General features: G+C 34.3%; 1 protein-coding gene across 2 annotated transcripts in view; it reads left to right on the forward strand.

Annotated features, from left to right (window-relative positions):
- LOC145680629 (receptor-type guanylate cyclase Gyc76C-like) overlaps nt 1-19,470 on the forward strand; it is a 777,573-nt gene that overhangs the window by 707,071 nt on the left and 51,032 nt on the right. For both annotated transcript variants that reach the window (XM_081751318.1, XM_081751319.1), the window contains exons 4-5: nt 9,639-9,855; nt 12,560-12,706. In XM_081751318.1, coding sequence (XP_081607444.1) covers nt 9,639-9,855; nt 12,560-12,706 — 364 coding nt within the window. The remainder of the gene's footprint in view (nt 1-9,638; nt 9,856-12,559; nt 12,707-19,470) is intronic.

Below are 19,470 nucleotides of genomic sequence, written 5' to 3' on the forward strand. Positions count from 1 at the left end.
CCACACTTTTTAACAGAAACTGACCAAACTTTGCACACCCATATAAGATTGAAATATCTAGGGAATGGTATGTGTCGCTTTTACATATTGTAGTTAGTTTCATTGTTGAAGGCCACCATTGTTAAGGAAACAATCAAGTTTTTCTGCCACACTTTCTACAACAACCTAAACAAAATTTGCAGACTCATTTAAGATTAAGATATCTATGGAACGATATGGGTCGATTTCACATATTGCTGATAGTTTCATTGTTAGAGGCCACCATTGTTAAATAAACAATCAACTTTAACGGCCATACGTTCTACCACAAACTGACCAAATTTTGCACACCTATTTAAAGTTGAAATATCTAGGGAATGCTATGTGTCGATTTCACATATTGTTGTTAGTTTCACTATTGAAGGCCACCATTGCTATATAAACAATGGTTGGATTTCTCCATTATTAAATATACAGTAACTTTATCTGTAATATTTTCTACCACAAACTAACCAAACTTGGCACACTCATTTACGATTGAGATATCTATGGAATGGTGCGTGTTGATTTCACTTATTGTTGTTACTTTCATTGTTAGAGGCCACCATTGTTAAATGAACAATCAACTTTATCTGCCATACTTTCTACCACAAACTGGCCAAACTTGGCACACCCATTTAAGATTGAAATATCTAGGCAATGGTAGTGTGGATTCCACATAGTGTTGTTAGTTTCATTGTTGAAGGCCACCATTGTTAAATATACAATCAACTTTATCTGCCACACTTTCTACCACAAACTGACCAAACTTGGCATACCCATCGGATTACAACTTAGATATCTAGGGAATGGTACCTGCCGATTTCACATATTGTTGTTAGTTTCATTGTTCGAGGCCGCCATTGTTAAATAAACAATCTTTGGATTTCTAAATTGTTACATAAACAATCAACTTTATCTTACACTCTTTCTACCAAAAACTAATCAAATTTGGCGCACTCATTTACCATTGAGATATCTATGAAACAATACGTGTCGATTTCACTTATTTTTATTAGTTTCATTGTTAGAGGCCACCATTGTTAAATAAAAAATCAACTTTATGTGCCACACTTTTTAACAGAAACTGACCAAACTTTGCACACCCATATAAGATTGAAATATCTAGGGAATGGTATGCGTCGCTTTTACATATTGTAGTTAGTTTCATTGTTGAAGGCCACCATTGTTAAAGAAACAATCAAGTTTTTCTGCCACACTTTCTACAACAACCTAAACAAAATTTGCAGACTCATTTAAGATTAAGATATCTATGGAACGATATGGGTCGATTTCACATATTGCTGATAGTTTCATTGTTAGAGGCCACCATTGTTAAATAAACAATCAACTTTAACGGCCATACGTTCTACTACAAACTGACCAAACTTTGCACACCCATTTAAAGTTGAAATATCTAGGGAATGCTATGTGTCGATTTCACATATTGTTGTTAGTTTCATTATTGAAGGCCACCATTGTTATATAAACAATGGTTGGATTTCTCCATTATTAAATATACAGTCAACTTTATCTGTAATATTTTCTACCACAAACTAACCAAACTTGGCACACTCATTTACGATTGAGATATCTATGGAATGGTGCGTGTTGATTTCACTTATTGTTGTTACTTTCATTGTTAGAGGCCACCATTGTTAAATGAACAATCAACTTTATCTGCCATACTTTCTACCACAAACTGGCCAAACTTGGCACACCCATTTAAGATTGAAATATCTAGGCAATGGTACGTGTGGATTCCACATATTGTTGTTAGTTTCATTGTTGAAGACCACCATTGTTAAATACACAATTGTTGGATTTCTCCATTATTAAATATACAGTCAACTTTATCTGTCATATTTTCTGCCACAAACTAACCAAACTTGGCACACTCATTTACGATTGAGATATCAATGGAATGGTTTGTGCCGATTTCACACATTGTTGTTAGTTTCATTGTTAGAGGCCACAGTTGTTAAGTAAACAATCAACTTTATCTGCCGTACTTTCTACCAGAAAGTGAAGAAACTTTGCACACCCATTTAAGATTAAGATATGTAGGGAATGGTAGTGTGGATTCCACATAGTGTTGTTAGTTTCATTGTTGAAGGCCACCATTGTTAAATATACAATCAACTTTATCTGCCACACTTTCTACCACCAACTGACCAAACTTGGCATACCCATCGGATTACAACTTAGATATCTAGGGAATGGTACCTGCCGATTTCACAAATTGTTGTTAGTTTCATTGTTATAGGCTACCATTGTTAAATATACAATTAACTTTGTCATACGTTCTACCAGAAACTGACGAAATTTTGCACACACATTTAAGTTTTAAATATCTAGGGAATGCTACGTGTCGATTTCATGTATTGTTGTTAGTTTTGTTGCTGAAGACCACCATTGTTAAATACACAATCGATGGATTTCTAAATTGTTAAATAAACAAACAACTTTACCTGCCATACTTTCTACCACAAACTAACCAAACTTGGCACACTCATTTGCGATTAAGATGTCTATGGAATGGTACGTGTCGATTTCACATATTGTTGTTAGTTTTCTTGTTAGAGGAAACCATTATTAAATAAACAATCATCTTTATCAGCCATACTTTTTAGCAGAAACTGGCCAAACTTTGCATACCCATTTAAGATTGAAATATCTATGGAATGGTATGTGTCGATTTCACATATTGTTTTTGTTTCATTGTTGAAGATCACCATTGTTAAATAAACAATCATTGGATTTTTTCTTTGTTAAATAAACAATCAACTTTATCTTACATACTTTCTACCACAAACTAACCAAACTTTGCACACCCATTTAAGATTGAAATATCTAGGAAATAGTACGTGTTGATTCCACATATTGTTGTTAGTTTCATTGTTGAAGGCCACCATCGTTAAACAAAGAATCAACTTTGCTATATTTTGTACCAGAAACTGACCAAACTTGGCACACCCATCGGATTACCACTGAGTTATCTATGAAATGGTACTTGTCGATTTCAGTTGTTGTTGTTAGTTTCATTGTTAGAGGCCACCATTGTTAAATAAACAATCAACTTTATCTGTCATACTTTCTACCAGAAACTAACGAAACTTTGCTTACCTATTTACGATTGAAATGTCTATGGAATGGTACATGCCGATTATCAAGGGCTAACAAGCCCTAGCCAAATTGTGTGTAATACGTCATTATGCTTGGGATCAAACGATAATTATTCGTGATCAAACGAGCTGGCCAAATTCCGATTGAATTTGTTTTCATGGTGGCTGTGGTGGAGGGGCTAACAAGTCATCGGTAAATGTTATTGTTCGGAAAATGGAATAGTGCAAAAAAATAAACATATTTCATTCAGAACTTTGTTGTGCCTGCTTTGTAACCAGTGTGAATTAATTGTGTGCCGCCAGATTTCTTTTCATTCTTTTTTTTTTCTCAGGTGGAGCGGGATGGCCCCCTACAGCGTTCCTAGAATTACACTCTAAAAGAAATCAAAAAAAGAAAAGAGTTTCATGTGATAAACGTACGAAAGATAATTTGTCGACGCGATGTGAATGACGTTCTCTGCAACCTAATTCCCGTTTTTCGTACAAAACTCTATTCCTACCTGCAAAAAGAAAAGATTTATGTTACTCATCAATGGTTGAGGTTTTGCCCTGCGGCTGAACAACACGGCTTGTATAAATAGACTCTGACTGACTGCAGGTGCACGAAAAAAAAAACTGTTGGATTCCTCTCCCCGCGCACTTCAAGTGTGGATATCCTGGACACATTCAAACTGAGCGGTACGATCTTTCAGTTCTTCCCAGTAGAGGTACCAGCAGTGGTTGCTAAATGAAAAAGTGAGCATCTGGTGGCGAAAAGGCGAAGTGCTCGGACAAGGGGGAGTTCACAGGAACCTTAAGAACAAATAATAAAGAAACTAGGTCTACCTGTTTGACAACAATAAAAAATGATATAAATTACAGTGAGATGGTCAGTACGGAACTGTATACCTACTTTTGGGCCACCTTGTATATTTAAAAAACTGCCGGAATTGTTTGTTGCCAAGGATAATTGATATTTAAAAAAAAAAATCTGTTAGAACAGATTTTCTTGTGATCATTTATGTACTGCACATGTGAAAAAAAATAATTGTCTTCTTATGACACATACATACTGCTAGTAGTCATACATATAAGTCTACCAGTGACGCACATGTTCCTAACTGTGACTTACACGGTCTCAGCAGCGACACGTTTAATCCTAACAGTGACACACATATACTCCTTGCAGTGACACATATAATGCATGTAATTATGTGTGTTCATGATACAATGATTCGAGAGTACGAACTGGAGACAATTAGAATCACATTCATGTAAGTTGTCGCGCCATCCAATATCTTTGTCTAGTTTCCATGGAGAAGTGCTTTTCCGAACATAATGCTTTTTTATTTTATTTTATTTTATTTTATTTTATTTTTTATCTATTTTGCAAGTTACCTTAATCCCATACTATATAAATGTATATCACATATTGATTCTTTAAGAATAAAAGTGTCCTCGCGTAGTGTAGGCTATACGCTAACGATCTCGTCTTTCGTGTGAGCGATTCTAGGTTCGATTGCCGGTGGAAACACTCGGTCGAATAAGTGTAAAATCTTTATCAGGCCAGCCGAACAAAATACCGAAGGAAACATAAATACCGAACAAGATTTAAAATCACAGATAAATCTATGGCTGGATTGTCGAGAATTCTAACTCCCAATTTTCCACTTGCTATGAAAATATTCAACAATTTAAACTATCTGCTTTATGTCAACTTGGTATTTGTTACTATATTCCTCTGGCCTCAACTAAATAGATTTTTAATAGTTTTTTCATAAGGACAATCCATTCCTTGTAGATAGTCTGCGAGATGAATTTCTGCCTCGATATTTCTATAGACAGCGTGTTTGGCACATGAAATATCAATATCATCATGTACCCTTAACTAGTGTTTCTGAATTTGCTTTGCCCGTTTGTGTAGTGGTTAGCACATAGCGGTTCTGGTATAAGGGGTCCCTGATTACATTTCTGGTGAGCGAATGCTTTAAAAATCGAACGCGTTACGATAGTTCGGATTCGAACTTTAAACTAGGCCCCGTCTCGTATGTGAAAAGGATCAACTGACCAATCAAGCCAAATTTCCCCAGAATTTAGAAGCCTGTCACTCGTAATCTACTCTTTGCACACCTCCAGAAATTATCCTCTATAGTTCATGAACACCCTGTACACCGTATATATATATAATATTCAAATTTTATATGCACATAATACAGTACAAGAACATTCGCTATATGTTATATAATTCTTGCAGCTCTATATACTAAGAGTTTGCTTGAACTTTCTGTGATTCATTATTCGTAACCACGCTACCGTATTTTTCCCTATCAGCAGACAAGCGGAGAAAAAGTTCAGACAGTTTGACAACGCTTTATTTGTGTAAAGTCTTGCTTACATGTCACTAATTAACTCTTCTTCGTTCGTTATTAAAGTTCGCAACCCAACCAAACATATCGGGATAAATGAGTAGACTCATATATGCCCTACAAACAAAAAGCCGGAAAAAGGCATCTCTGGTTAACTAGCCAATCAAGTGCTTTCTTTAATTGTAGTTCGTCCAAGCAAAATCAAAAAAGACCTGTTGCAAGTGTTAGTTTGGTTTTATTTAATTAATGAATTTAGTTGAGACCAGTTTTTAATATTTTGATAGGCAAATTCAATAGGATGAGTCTATCCATATCTATGGTAACCGAAGAAACAATAATTAAAAAAATGGTATACACCTATGTGTATGTGTGTAATGTGGGATCATATATGGAAATCATAACAGTAGCAATTTCATGGTAGAATAATATACTGTGTTCAAGCTTGTTAATTTATAAGGAGTTTGCTTCACCAAAACTCCGTTATATATTTACCCGCTTGCTTTACCAAAACTCCGTTATATGTTTATCCGTTTGGTTTACCAAAACTTCTTTATATATTTATATGTTTGTTTTACCAAAACTCCGTTATATATTTACCTGTTTGCTCAAAACTCTGTTATATATATTTATCCGTTTGCTTTACCAAAACTCCGTTATATATATTTATCCATTTACTTTGCCAAAACTCCGCTATAGAATATATTTACCCGTTTGCTTTACCAAAACTCTGTTATACATTTACCTATTTGCTTTACCAAAACTCCGTTTTATATTTACCCGTTTGCTTTACCAAAACTCCGTTATACTGTATATTTACCCGTTTGCTTTACCAGAACTCTGTTATACATTTACCTATTTCCTTTACCAAAACTCCGTTTTATATTTACCCGTTTGCTTTACGAAAACTCCGTTATACTGTATATTTACCCGTTTGCTTTATCAAAAGTTCGTTATATATTTATTTGTTTGCTTTATCAAAACTCCGTTATATGTAGTTATCCGTTTGCTTTACCAAAATTCAGTAATATATTTATCCAATTACTTTGCCAAAACTCCGCTATGGAATATATTTACCCGTTTGCTTTACCAAAACTCCTTTATATATTTACCCTCTTTGTCCGTGTGTTCGTCCGTCAGTTCGTACGAGATACAAAACACCTGAAGAACAACGTGATAGACTACCATCAATTTTAACCAGGAAGTAGAGAGGTCGAAAGTTAGGAATCGAATTCGTTGCTGGAGATGATGCTCAATCCGGAAGTAATAGAAATAAATGATTTCTGATTTTAACATTAATCGCTATAAAACTGAAACGGTAATAGATAGTGAGAATCGGTTTCCTGCAGTCGATTAAGCGTCTCAAGAATAGATTTCATCTTCATCCTTGACTTTTCTGCTAAAATCGGAAGTACCAATAGATAGAAACTCATTACAACTTCCGGTTTCAGTATTGATCTACACAGAAGAAAAAAGATAAGAAATAAAGAGAAAAGCTGCTCCTTTTAGAAAAAAAAAATGATTTAGCGTTTATACATCGTTGCATGAGAACCAGAGGAACGTAACTCCATTTTCGTAGGTTTACAGGCGAGAGGACAAAAATATTGTTTTCTTTAGAAAGATGTGTTTTTAATAAGATGGTAATTGAGCTACATTATAACGATGATTGACAAGAGAACAGATGGCGTTACGTTCCATTTACACCAAGTGGGGCTTTCAAAATTATGTCCAAACATGAAGGAAACGAAATCCACATTTTTGGAGTTACGTTCCTCTGGTTCTCATGCGACGACATGATCCCAATAAAGATTTAAAAAGTGCATTTTTTCAGAAAACAATCGCAATAACACCTTTTTCTCTTCTTTATTCGAGTGATTCAATGACACATAATATAAATCATACTGTGCTATAGCTGTTGTATAGACTAGTACCGTAACATAGAGGTCTGCACGGGCTCGGGCCTCAAAGCTATCACTTCGGGCCCAGGCCAGCTCGAGCTGTGAATTTTTAAATATACAACATATTTCTCGGGCCTAACTTTGTAAATACTGTATAACGATGTATATTGCACCGTTCTTTCTGGAGAACTTTTAAAGTACAACTGCAAAATTAAACCTCTAATTTCTGTAAATAAAAAAATATTTTTGCGTGAATTGTTAAGTTTCTGTAATTCCGGCTTATTTCGGGCTCATTTGATTATCACAGGAGCTCGGGCCGGGATCGAGCCTAAATGATAAAACATATTTCGGACTCGGGTCGGGCCTCACGTTCTAAATTCACAGGCCGGGCCGGGCCCGGGCTAAAAATTCCGACTCGTGCAGACCTCTACCGTAATATAACATTCGTATACCAAAGCTATGTGATGTTAACATTCTAGGAAAACAGGAAGGAATAATACAGTAGAAATTTATTTTTTCTTTTTTTTTTATACGCTTAATGTTCATTTTGTACGAGAACTTAAGGAAAGATTCTCTTGTATTTTTTTTCCCTCATGTAATATTCATTTTTCATGAAATCTTGAGGAGAAATGCCGTAATAGATAATCCATTGCTGTTTCCTTGTGTTACACTTACTTTTCACGAGAACTCAAATAGAAATGCTACTTCAGTGTTTCTTCCGGAATGTATCTTCATTGAAGAACATAATGGAACACTGACTGATATGTATGTTGTTCGTTGATATAATCTAAAAGCAAAGATAGAACAGAACATAGTTTTAATTCCATGTAATATTTGGAAGTTTTAAAAGCATAAAGCATATTTCATAGAAAGTAATTTATTTTTCATGATATACCTACATATATTAGTTGTTAGTAAATTAAATTAGTCAATTTAATATTAAGTTTCCTTCAGGAATAGTGCTGAGAAGAGCGACTTAATGTTTATTTGTTTCATATAGAAAAATCTTGAAAGTACTTGGTAATGTACTTCTTTCCTTGTTTTTAATTCAGAGTATCCCGATCACTATTTTACCTGACATTTCTTTAGATTACTTGGACACTAATGGTAGTAATGTAACGAAACTCAGACTGGATTTATTTTAATGTGTGAGAAAGGATGTTACATCACAGACTATGAAGGAAATTGCATTCATTGGTGGCCGGCAGAACTGAATAGGACGCAGTTTAGGACGTTCTGATCAGCATAGTTTCAGAAATGTTCATGGAATTTCTTGAATAATGTTTCCGTTCAATACGTAGTTTGTGTTAGTAAAGTCGACATTTTAGGTAACTGAATGGCGACTGATAACAATCGTAGAGGGCAAAATCCCTTTGAAATGTTTCTGTTATCGAAAAAGACTCTCAATTTTAAGCATACTAGTACAGATCGTATGACGTGTTGCTACAAGGTGCTGAAATTCTGTGTCAAGAGTTCCTTATCATCCAATTGCTTCACAAAGACTTGATAGATTCTTATCATTCAGTGTTTTTTCCCAAAGGTGTGACACATCCCCGTATATGTAGTTGGGAGGTATTGCCTGAGGCAGGCAATGAATATGCTATAGGCATCAGTTCAGTCTGATCGTACCAACTATGCCCTCCCACACATAACATCGCTTCTTCGTTTTCCTTTCATACAGCAAAGTAGGTAATCTTCAAATTTTGTTGCGATGTCTTGATAATTCGCATAGTAATTCGCGTAACTTGCGTATCTTTATTCATAATCGATTTTCAAAGAGCGTGTAAAGTTAAATAACCTAAAATTACAGCTATATTGCCAGGATGTCGCTGCTGTATTCTGCAGCAAAACACCGTACTAAAACAGCACTCTTCTTAGAAGTATCTTTATTTCAAAATTATGTCTTATGTTATAGTTAAAATCATATGTGCTTATAGACATAATATGAGATGTCTATAGCAACAGATACCTATAAATGGCATAATACACCCTTTCTAGACAACTGGTATAGGGCCTTCCCATATATCTGCATCCTTCCACCGCCTTTTTGACGGACCCGATCCATCCCTGGAAGCGAGTGGGATACCCTATAGTTGAAGTAGCATTACTTGCATAGTGTCAAGTTTCATTTCTCAAACTAGAGTGCAAACTTAGTTCTTCTAGTTATATAAGGGATAACCATGGACAAAGCACAATTAGAGTATAATAATACATTTTGGAAGGAAGCATTTATCTAATTTTATTTATGATTACAGGTGACGAAGTATGTGATTGCATTATTGACGTATTACGGGTGGAAGAAATTTTCTTTGATCTGGGATGAAGGCCGAGAAAAGGTGATAAACATTCTTACGATGGAAGCCAAGAGGAACAACATGACCATCAACCATTCGAAGAGCTATAGTACTGGTACTACAGGCAGCGATAGTTGGTGGCATGACGTAGTTCAAGAGACGAAGAACAGAACTCGAAGTAAGTGTTATACAATCATAATTGTGTTTGTTTATAGTGATCCAGTATGACTCATGAGCAAGACAATGCATTTTATATATATATAATAACTAGGTTGTCAGATATGTACATTAATATTATTTGACAACGCGCGTCTTGTATTTACAATGGGGAACCCTGTATATGTACAATGGAGAACCATGTATTATTATTATTAAATAAAATCTAAAAGCAGATTTCTAAATATACATTCAGTACATAAATTATTTTGGCTTTAAAATATAGTAAGTTAACTTTTCAACAGTAGACTTAATTAGTAGACCATTTTGATTAACTCCTTCAGTGTGGATGGCGTATATATACGCTTTCATTTTGCTATGGCTCTTTTGTATTGCGTATGGCGAATATACTTGCCCATAGTATGAGTAATGTTATCCCGACAATATTTAGCGAGTTTGCGCTCAGCTGGTTTCAATTGTTGCTTAATTAAAAGAAGAAGACGAAAAAAAAGAAAGAAATTAAAATAGAGTTTGGGCTTCGTCAAATATAGTTTTCATTCTTTGTTTTGTTTGAGAGCAGACAGTACAGTAATGGCTTCAAAACGATATTTCAACGATGCTGACATCGAGGAAGAGTTATCAATTAGTGATTTTGATGTAAATGATTTTGAAACAGATTTAGAATCTACATCCAAAGTTCTCAAAAAACTACACTTTTTTACAGTGGTTCGCATCTGAAAATTACGCACTGAAGGGGTTAATAGGTTTTTTATGAGCTTCATAAGATCTTCTTTAACACTAATTGATGTTTTAACAACGGTCTTTATCAGTGTATTTATATGCTAATTTGGAATGTTTTGTACAACCTTCATACAGGATAGGAAAATAGAATCTAAGATACTGTACGATCCTATAAATACAGGACTTCTAACAACTCTAGTGTAACAGAATTATATTTTGACTTGTCGGTCATAATTTTTGTGGATAAAGATTGTCCCGTTCTATACTTATGAACTGTGCAATGTAATAGTCTCATTCGACTGATTTTTTTTTTTTTTTTTTTTTTGAGTGGGGGAGAGAGGGATCGGAGAGTGAGAAAAATTCTTGTAAGGAGAGGGATGAAAATCTGTTATTGGTTGATGTTTTGTATTTCTCAAACCTTGTAGCTTAGCTCCTTATTAATTGTTAACTCGTGTATAAAACATCACATATAGAGAAGCAAATAATGTGATGCTTTATATATAGAGAAGCAAATAATGTGATGCTTTATAATCAATGTATAATAATTGTATCTGGTATCCTAAAAAGTTCGTACTTTTTCCTGCTATGAGAGATAACGGCCAAATAATTTTGTGCAAATACAGTTTGTTCAGCAAAATAATCTCTTACAACTTTAATTACATGGTTTCAATGAATTATAGGTTAATACATTCCGCATTTGTAGAAGTTTCTGTCCTTAGATTCAAAAAATTCTACTGTCGCCAGCGTGACATCATTCCGGTTTCTGAGCTGTTGCAGGCGCAAATAGTTATGTATGATCAAAAACGGGTGATAGTCGGGTTGAGCAACATTCGAGGAGTAAGGAGAATGAGATTTGGTGATCACCTCTTTGGTTGCTTTCACCGTATCAGGTCTGGCATTGTCTTGAAGAAGGATCACTCCTTTCCTGTTGACTAGTGCTGGCTGCTTCTGACGTAGTGCAGGTCCAACTCATTGCAAGTGAGATGAGTGCACCTAGGTTGTGATGGTTTGGCCACTTTCTATCAATTCAAAGTGCACAATACTAGTGCACCACCAAACACAGAGCAGTACTTTCTATTGATGAATGTTTTGATTGGCGGCATATGCCACAGAACCAGGGGAGGACCAATAGCGTCATTTTAGACTTTGCCAGGGAGAGGGGAAGGGGGCAAGATTCTTCACTGACGTAAAAGTTTCATTCTTTTTTATTAGTATATTAATATACAAATTATTTAAAAGTATGTGCTTTTCAAGCCCTCTACCCCTGCCCTCCGGAAATGGTGTCCCTGGAGAACAACCAATGATATTTTCTTTTGCGGCTATTGTATATTCACATATTAATAGCTGGTTCAGAAATGGGTCTTTCTTGTGGCATGTCAGCAATGAAGAGCAAATGGTGAGCCACTGGAATTCGTTTTCCTCAGTCAAAATGTAAAGAACTCCGAGCTTCCATGCCTTTCCAAGGTTATGCAAATACAATCGAGTGGTTTCCTCCTATGCTCCAAACCCTTGAGAAAATTCCTTGCTCATTACGTAGATTACTTTCGTCGATAGTGGATGGACGGTCAGTTCTTCTCCTGGAGGTTCTCACCTCCCGATGCAAATCCTGTGTACCACTTTCACTCACTCACTGATGCCTCTCCAAACGCGTAATGTTTTTCAAGCAGCTTCTACAGCGTTGCTGCCCAATTTATACTCATACAGTGAACACGGTTGTAAAACATCATTTGACACTGACATATTCACTTGAGCATTGTAGTTCCTACAGAACTGCTTTCGGTACGTCTCATAACTCTCCAATGACTGATGGTTGACGTGAATGTCAAGATCACATGTTATCCTAGCGGGGTGAATTTCACTTTTTGCTACAACACGAACTTTTTTTTTTTGGATACCTGATAACTTAGGAATATACAGGTAAAGTGTGTACGTATTGTTTTGTTTAAAGAGAAAAAGAATTGTGGTATTTTTCTTTCTCTTTCCAGTCTACGTATTCTTTGGTCCTTCTACATCTCTTGTTGATTTCATGACATCTATGCAAGCAGTACAATTATTCGACAAGGGCGAATATATGGTGATCTATGTTGACATGCTTACATTTTATGAGCTTCGTCCTATTGAATATTTTTGGAGTAAGTATTTTGTACTAGATTATAACATGATTATACACATGCAGCTGTCAATAGAAAATTATCAATTGATTGAAGATTTTAACGAATACTTTTAGTTCCTTTGTGGGAATATATATATATATATATATATATATATATATATATATATATGGATAGCCCCACGCTAAACTGTAGATCGACGTCTCATGTACATCGGCGCTTGAAAGGAACGTTAAACTAGAAACAGACAAAATGTATTTTTTTGGTGAGAATTTAGACAGCAAATTTTAGATTTAGGTTTCTAGTTCCGCAATAGAAAACCCAAAATACAATACTTCCTTCCCAACTCTAAAGAAAATTAAGAAATTATTGAGCTGTCCTGTGAGAAAGACCCCCCTAAATTTAATTTTTAAAATACAACAATAGGTATTAGTAGTACGCATGCACTTATCAATAGGGAATTGATGATTTATTGAATATTTTAACAAATAGTTTGGTTCCTCGGTGGGAATATATATATAAAGTAACTGACTTCTCTTAAACCTCTCATCAATATTTCAGACGTAAATATCGAACGACCTTCTTCGAGATGTTTTAAGCTAAATTCTAACGACGTTGATTGTTCACATTTTTTATGTATAGCACTTCAGTTGGGTTCGTTAATTTTAAAATGAATCTATGACAGTTCTTCAAATGGTAATAAAACAATATGTAGCAACGTAATGTAATTATTTCTTGTATATTATATATGACTGTAGGTGCGCCTTATGAAACAGTGTGAAACGAAAACTTTACATTTCAGGATAACGCTACTCAGCTTCAGGAACGCGTCGAAATTTCGTTAAAACATGTGTCTTCTTATCAAACCTTCAGCTCCAGAAGCTTCTATGCATTTAAATGCTGTCTAATCTTAGAGAGTCAACATTGCCATAACAATTCTGTATTTAGATTTGTCAACCTTTTTTTTTTTAAAAAAAAAAACTACTTTAATGTGCAAACATTATATAAGAAATTCATTATAAAAAGTCAATGAAGTTAGTATCCATGTAAAAAAAAAAAGTCATTTTTGCTCAACCTTATATATATACACATTACAATGTTCTCATCTGTAAAGACCCTTGTATGTGAATTGGCTAATTTTTTTAAAAAATAAAATTGTTAATAATGTCCTCCCACTTTTCATCTAGATTTTTTTTTGCATTGAGAACCGGACTCTTAGCTCTAATGTAATAGGCTTAATTTCTTTTAATTTGCGAGGTGGCACGGCGTAATATATGTAATAAAATTCAGAACATACCATTCAGGATATTTCTAAATTATATAATAAAATAATATATGTAATAAAATTCAAAACATTATTCAGGATATCTCTATATAACGTCATGATAAAAAAAATGTATTGGAGGTCTATTACATTTCGGCCTCAAGAACTCGGCCTTATTGAGATAAGAACTCAGATCTCAATACGGAAATAGGAAATTAGATAAAAGGTGGGAGGACATTATTAACAGTTATATTAACAAAAAATAACCGATTTACATACATGGGTTTTTTACAGACAAAATCATTGTGATGTGTAAGGTTGAGAGAAAAATAATTACATAATTGTGTACTTAGATACTACTACTGTAAGGAGTTTTTATATTGGACTTATACAGAAGAAATTGTACTATGTTTAAAATAACGAAATTGTACACAATGTTGGTGTATTAAAGAAAACAATTTAAAAAAATATCATCCAACTTAGTAGAGAATGTTATTTCAGCATTGACTCTCTAAGATTACATCGCACTTTAATTGAAGCGTCTGGTGCACAAAGTTAGACAAGAAAGACAATTTTTTTTCAACGAATTTTCGACTGATTCCTGAAGCTAGATATTGTTAATCGGAAAAATAAATTTTAATTTCATATTGATTCATAAAGAGCATTATATATATTATATTATATTATATTATATTATATTATATTATATTATATTATATTATATTATATTATATTATATTATATTATATTATATTATATTATATAATACAGAATAGATACATTATATTGCCATTGCCATAGATCGTCTTGTTATCATTTGAAAAAACTCTGATAGATTAAATTTAATATTAATGAATACCACCAAAGTGCTATATATAAAATAAACTGTAAATAACTAACACCGTTAGAATTTGGCTTAAAATATCCTGATGAAGGGCGTTTGAGATTTATACTTTAAATATTGATGAAAAGTTTAAGAGCCTAAATACTCGTCAGTGCTGGATTACATAAAGTTAACATTGTGTTATAGGCAATGTAGGCAGTTCACGTCCAATGTTAAACCGTAATCCGCGTTTCATATGACATGGGCGCTCAAAAGAGAGTATTAAACTTCAAACAAACAAACAAACAAACAAACAAAAAGTTTGTGGCTGCGGTTGCTCAGTGATAGAGCGTTCACCTCTGGTGCATGGGGTTCCTGGTTCGATCCCAGCTCCCACGAAGTGAACTTTGTGGTGGATAAACACCGTGTGCATGAGTTTCCTCAGGGTTTTCCCGTTTCCTTCCACTTTCTTCATTCCACCATTTCATTCATATCTCATCATCACCGTCTCCTTTAGCCTAACCGGCATAACCGTGGGACGTAAAACTCAACGATTTCATTTCAAACAAAGGTTTTTTTTTTTTTTTTGTTTTCTTTTTTGAGAATTTAGACAGCAAATTTTGCTCTAAAACCCTCTTTCCACAAAAGAGTACCAGACTTGTTCTCTAAGTAGCTAAAAGTGCTTTCAAACTTTCGATGCTTTTCTTTTCGATACCTCGAAGATTGTACCTATCCAAATAGGGTCTCCATTCTTCATATTTTGTAGGAAAAAAGATGCTTAAAAGTTTTAGGTTGACATGCATACACGTCGAAAAGTGTATCAAACTATACAGTTACAACCATTTTCACAAAAAACAAAACTCTCAGAACTTAGAACTATATAATTAGAGTTTAGAAAATGAGATTGAGTTTTGTATTTGAGTACCGCTTCTGGAAAACAGTAAATGGAGAATAATTTTTGGAGAACTTTTACAAGTTATATATATTTTCTGTAAATAAATTTAAAAGCCTGCCAAAATAGTTTACCAAATATAGCTATTAATTAAAATCTGCCATTTGGTGAATTTTCTTAATATCAATTGACCTTTAATCATGACCTAGGAGCAAGGAACTTTAGTCAATGGCTTTTCTTTTTTCTTTCTTTTCAGTTCCTTTTTGTTTCCCGCCCTCCTTATGAATGAGTTGGGTGATTTCGTTACTTTCACTCTCACCCTAAGTGCAACGATCTAAAACTCACATTTTCGGTTCCAAGCACTGTGTGTTATGTAAAGAAAGCATAGAACCGGTCTATGGTTCACTTTATTTTTATATAAATAAGTTTTCCTCTTTCCTTTATCTTTCATCTATTTGCACTTTAAAGTTTCCTCATAGAAATTAAAAAAAAAAAAATGCAGTTAGCTCTTTCGTTATAATATTTATAAGTCAACATAAAACATAGCCATTGTAAGTTCTATAAGCAGCGCTCGACTTTGGAACCCAGCAGAAACAAATGAGCAACAAATACTGGCTGAAATACGTCATATTTAACCTGTTCATTCGAGGCGGATCGCTTAGTCACACGAAACGTTTGTGGTACGCAAGGAAAAGGTGAATTTCTTTCGGGTTTAAATGATGTTCAGTTTAAATCATCCATTGAATAATTATTGAAATCGGGGTACGTAGTCTAGTCAGGATTTAGACTTGTCTATTTCATGTGGACCTTCATGGTTCATTAGGCGTAAGGAAACAATGGATAAAACCCAGTAAAACTGCTAACGGAAGTTATGTACTTATTTATTTCTTGCAAACCTATATTGATAGACGTAGTACTACGTTTTATATAGTTTGTATTGTGGACAGTGGCGTAACTACGTTTTATGCACACACCCCCCACAAGAGAATACCAAGGCCCCCCGCCTTAATAGCATTTTTTGTGGAATGATAAATAACCACACTTCACTGTATCTGTGAATAATGAGTTAAATGCGTGCAACTACTAGGCTTAAATATTCATAAATGAAAACCATTTTGCTATACATATAATTTATTCAATAAGCTTCACAATGAATGATGGATTTCCCTCTTTGCATTCAGTGACGTCAGTTGTCATGAAGAACAACAGGAATTAATTGAATGGTTTTCTTCTTGCTTTCCTGTGATCAAAATTTTTTACTAACTTCCGTACATCCATTTTTTCAGCTTCGTCCGCATTTATTGAGAGCAATGCTAGATTACTTAAGCTATTTTGACCCATTGTGCTTCTCACATAGTTTTATATTAATTTCAATTTTGAGAATAACCTCTCCGCAGAACTAACAGAGACAGGGAGCGTCAAAAACAACAAATACACGGCAGTAAATTCTGAAAAGCTAGATGCCAATGACTTATATTTCACAATTAAAAGCCTTGCAGGTCAAACAGAATTCTGAACACTTATTTCAGATTTCAGCTGTTCACAAAGCAAATTACTTTCATCGGAAACGAAGAACCAATATCACAACTTTAAATTGCTTGAAGTATCTGTGGTTTTCTTAGAATTTCATCATAAGCGAGATGAATTATATTGGCAGAAAACAACAAGGAAAATGTGGATGCTGTATCACACAAAGATGTAAAATGACAATGGAGCTGTGAATTTAGTAGATCAAATAGTTTAATATAGATGTTAATTCTAAAGTTTGATTGAATATTTCCCGCTAAAGAAAAATATAAGAGCATATAAAAGCCAACCAAACTGAATTTCCTTCCTTTTTGTTTGCGGCGCTTGACCTACACGCAGCGGCGCCGACTTTCTAAAATTTATGTAGGTTCAGATCAATTTGGTGCAGATCAATGGCTGGACGTGTTATATATTTTCAGGGAAGTCGATATTTTTTGATTGATTTCCTTTTAGTTAAAATCTTTCATGAACATTGTCATAAAGGGTTGTGCTGTGATAAAGTAAAATATACCGGTATTATAAGGATACGGTGGGGCTGCCCTAACTTAGTCAGTAACACAGTTAACTTAAACCAAAAGAAACGTGTTCAAACCTGAATCCAAGGTTAAGGATAACTTACTGTAATGAATATTCTCAACATATGTAATCGTAACATTAAGTGTATACTTTAAACAACGTACATGATGCACAATAATTGCAAGAGGCAATTATATCAACCCGTTACTAAAAGAAAATACCACATATATACAAATTAAAATGAAAAAAATCTTCATAAAATCTAATAATTTGAATGGTATCGCGTAAAGAACTTTCAAGGATTTTGTTGTGAACATAAGCTACAAAGTGACTAACTTAAGTGTGTTGCTTGGTTGCCTTTACACAAACACATTTGAAAGAAACAGTTATGTTTTAGATGTTAGAAATTTTAATTTCCATCTCAATATTTTAGTTACTTATTAATTTCTGACAATGGCAGATGAGAAATATTTATTTTATTTTGTTTCTACCCACTGGCGTCTCTGGCATGTAAAATTTGGGAGGGACATCAAAGAAAATTATTTAAATGGTACCACCTAGCCCAACTTGTTTATTATCTTCCATTCCATTTACCTTTCTGCTTATCTTCACGGAGCCCCTAAGGTATATGAAGAATTCTGCCATAATCGTTTCGCAGCCTGAATATTATATCCAAATAAATATAATTATTATTATTTATATGTTATTCAGTCGTTACTAAATAAATAAAATATTGAATATTTTGTACTTCAAAATATTGGGAGGGACGCGTCCCCCTCGTCCCCCCGCCAGAGACTCCCATGTTTCTATCAAACTAAAAGTCTTGTGGGTGTGCTGCACCCACAAGATTATTTCTGTGGGTGCTAGAGCCCCGAAGCACCCATGTATTGCAGCACAGTTTCGAGCACAGTTTTGTATTAGTCGGCGCGCATGCCTACTCGTCAAAACCCGCCAAAGATAGCCGAAAAAAGGGAAGGTGAAGGAACATTGCCGACTAATACAAAACTGAGAAGCATGTTGATTCGACCTATTAGGAGGCTAGGGTGAAGGGTCCCATTGGAGTATCGGCCTCCCCTCCCCGCATTGCGGGGTTTCACGCCATAGTAGTTACGCCACTGACTGTGGATAGTTCTTGTAAATAAGTTTGTTTCAAATGAGTAGAATTTCTTATCTTTAAAATCCGGTTCAACGAATTATTATTTAATCATTTCAGCATATTCTGATGTCTTCTTCAGTAATCCCAAACATAGTTAAAACAATCTTCTACATGTTGGACTATCCTAGAAAAGTTAATGAGACGTAAATCATCGGATACAAATTTAACACAGAAATTCTAAAAGGAATAAAGCATCTAATGGTCGCTTTGTACTCTTAAGCCACTTTTTCATTTAGATCTGCCTTCATTTGACAAGCAGTAAACCAGACGAATTGTAAAATGTTACTTTAATATGAATAAATAACATTTAAAAAAATATTGTAAGAGCCAGAAGTTCATTTTCTACCAACGGAAATCCCTGAACTAAATACACACGCTCTAAGAGAAATCCATTAACCACAGTTAACCAAACTTTCTTCCTAAGAAGTATGTAGAAATAAAAGAGACTTATCATAAGTTGCTAATCCAGGCATGATACTTAAAATGTTCATGAGTTGTAATGGACTCAATTTTATAACTAATTGAGTGAATAAAATTTTCATATAAAACGTGAAATAATAATTCCCTGAACCTAATACTAAGGTAAGAAATTATTTTCATTATTCAA

Source organism: Thermobia domestica, chromosome 3 (assembly GCF_964235325.1).
Source record: "Thermobia domestica chromosome 3, izTheDome1.hap1.1, whole genome shotgun sequence".
Classification (NCBI taxonomy): Eukaryota; Metazoa; Arthropoda; class Insecta; order Zygentoma; family Lepismatidae; genus Thermobia; species Thermobia domestica.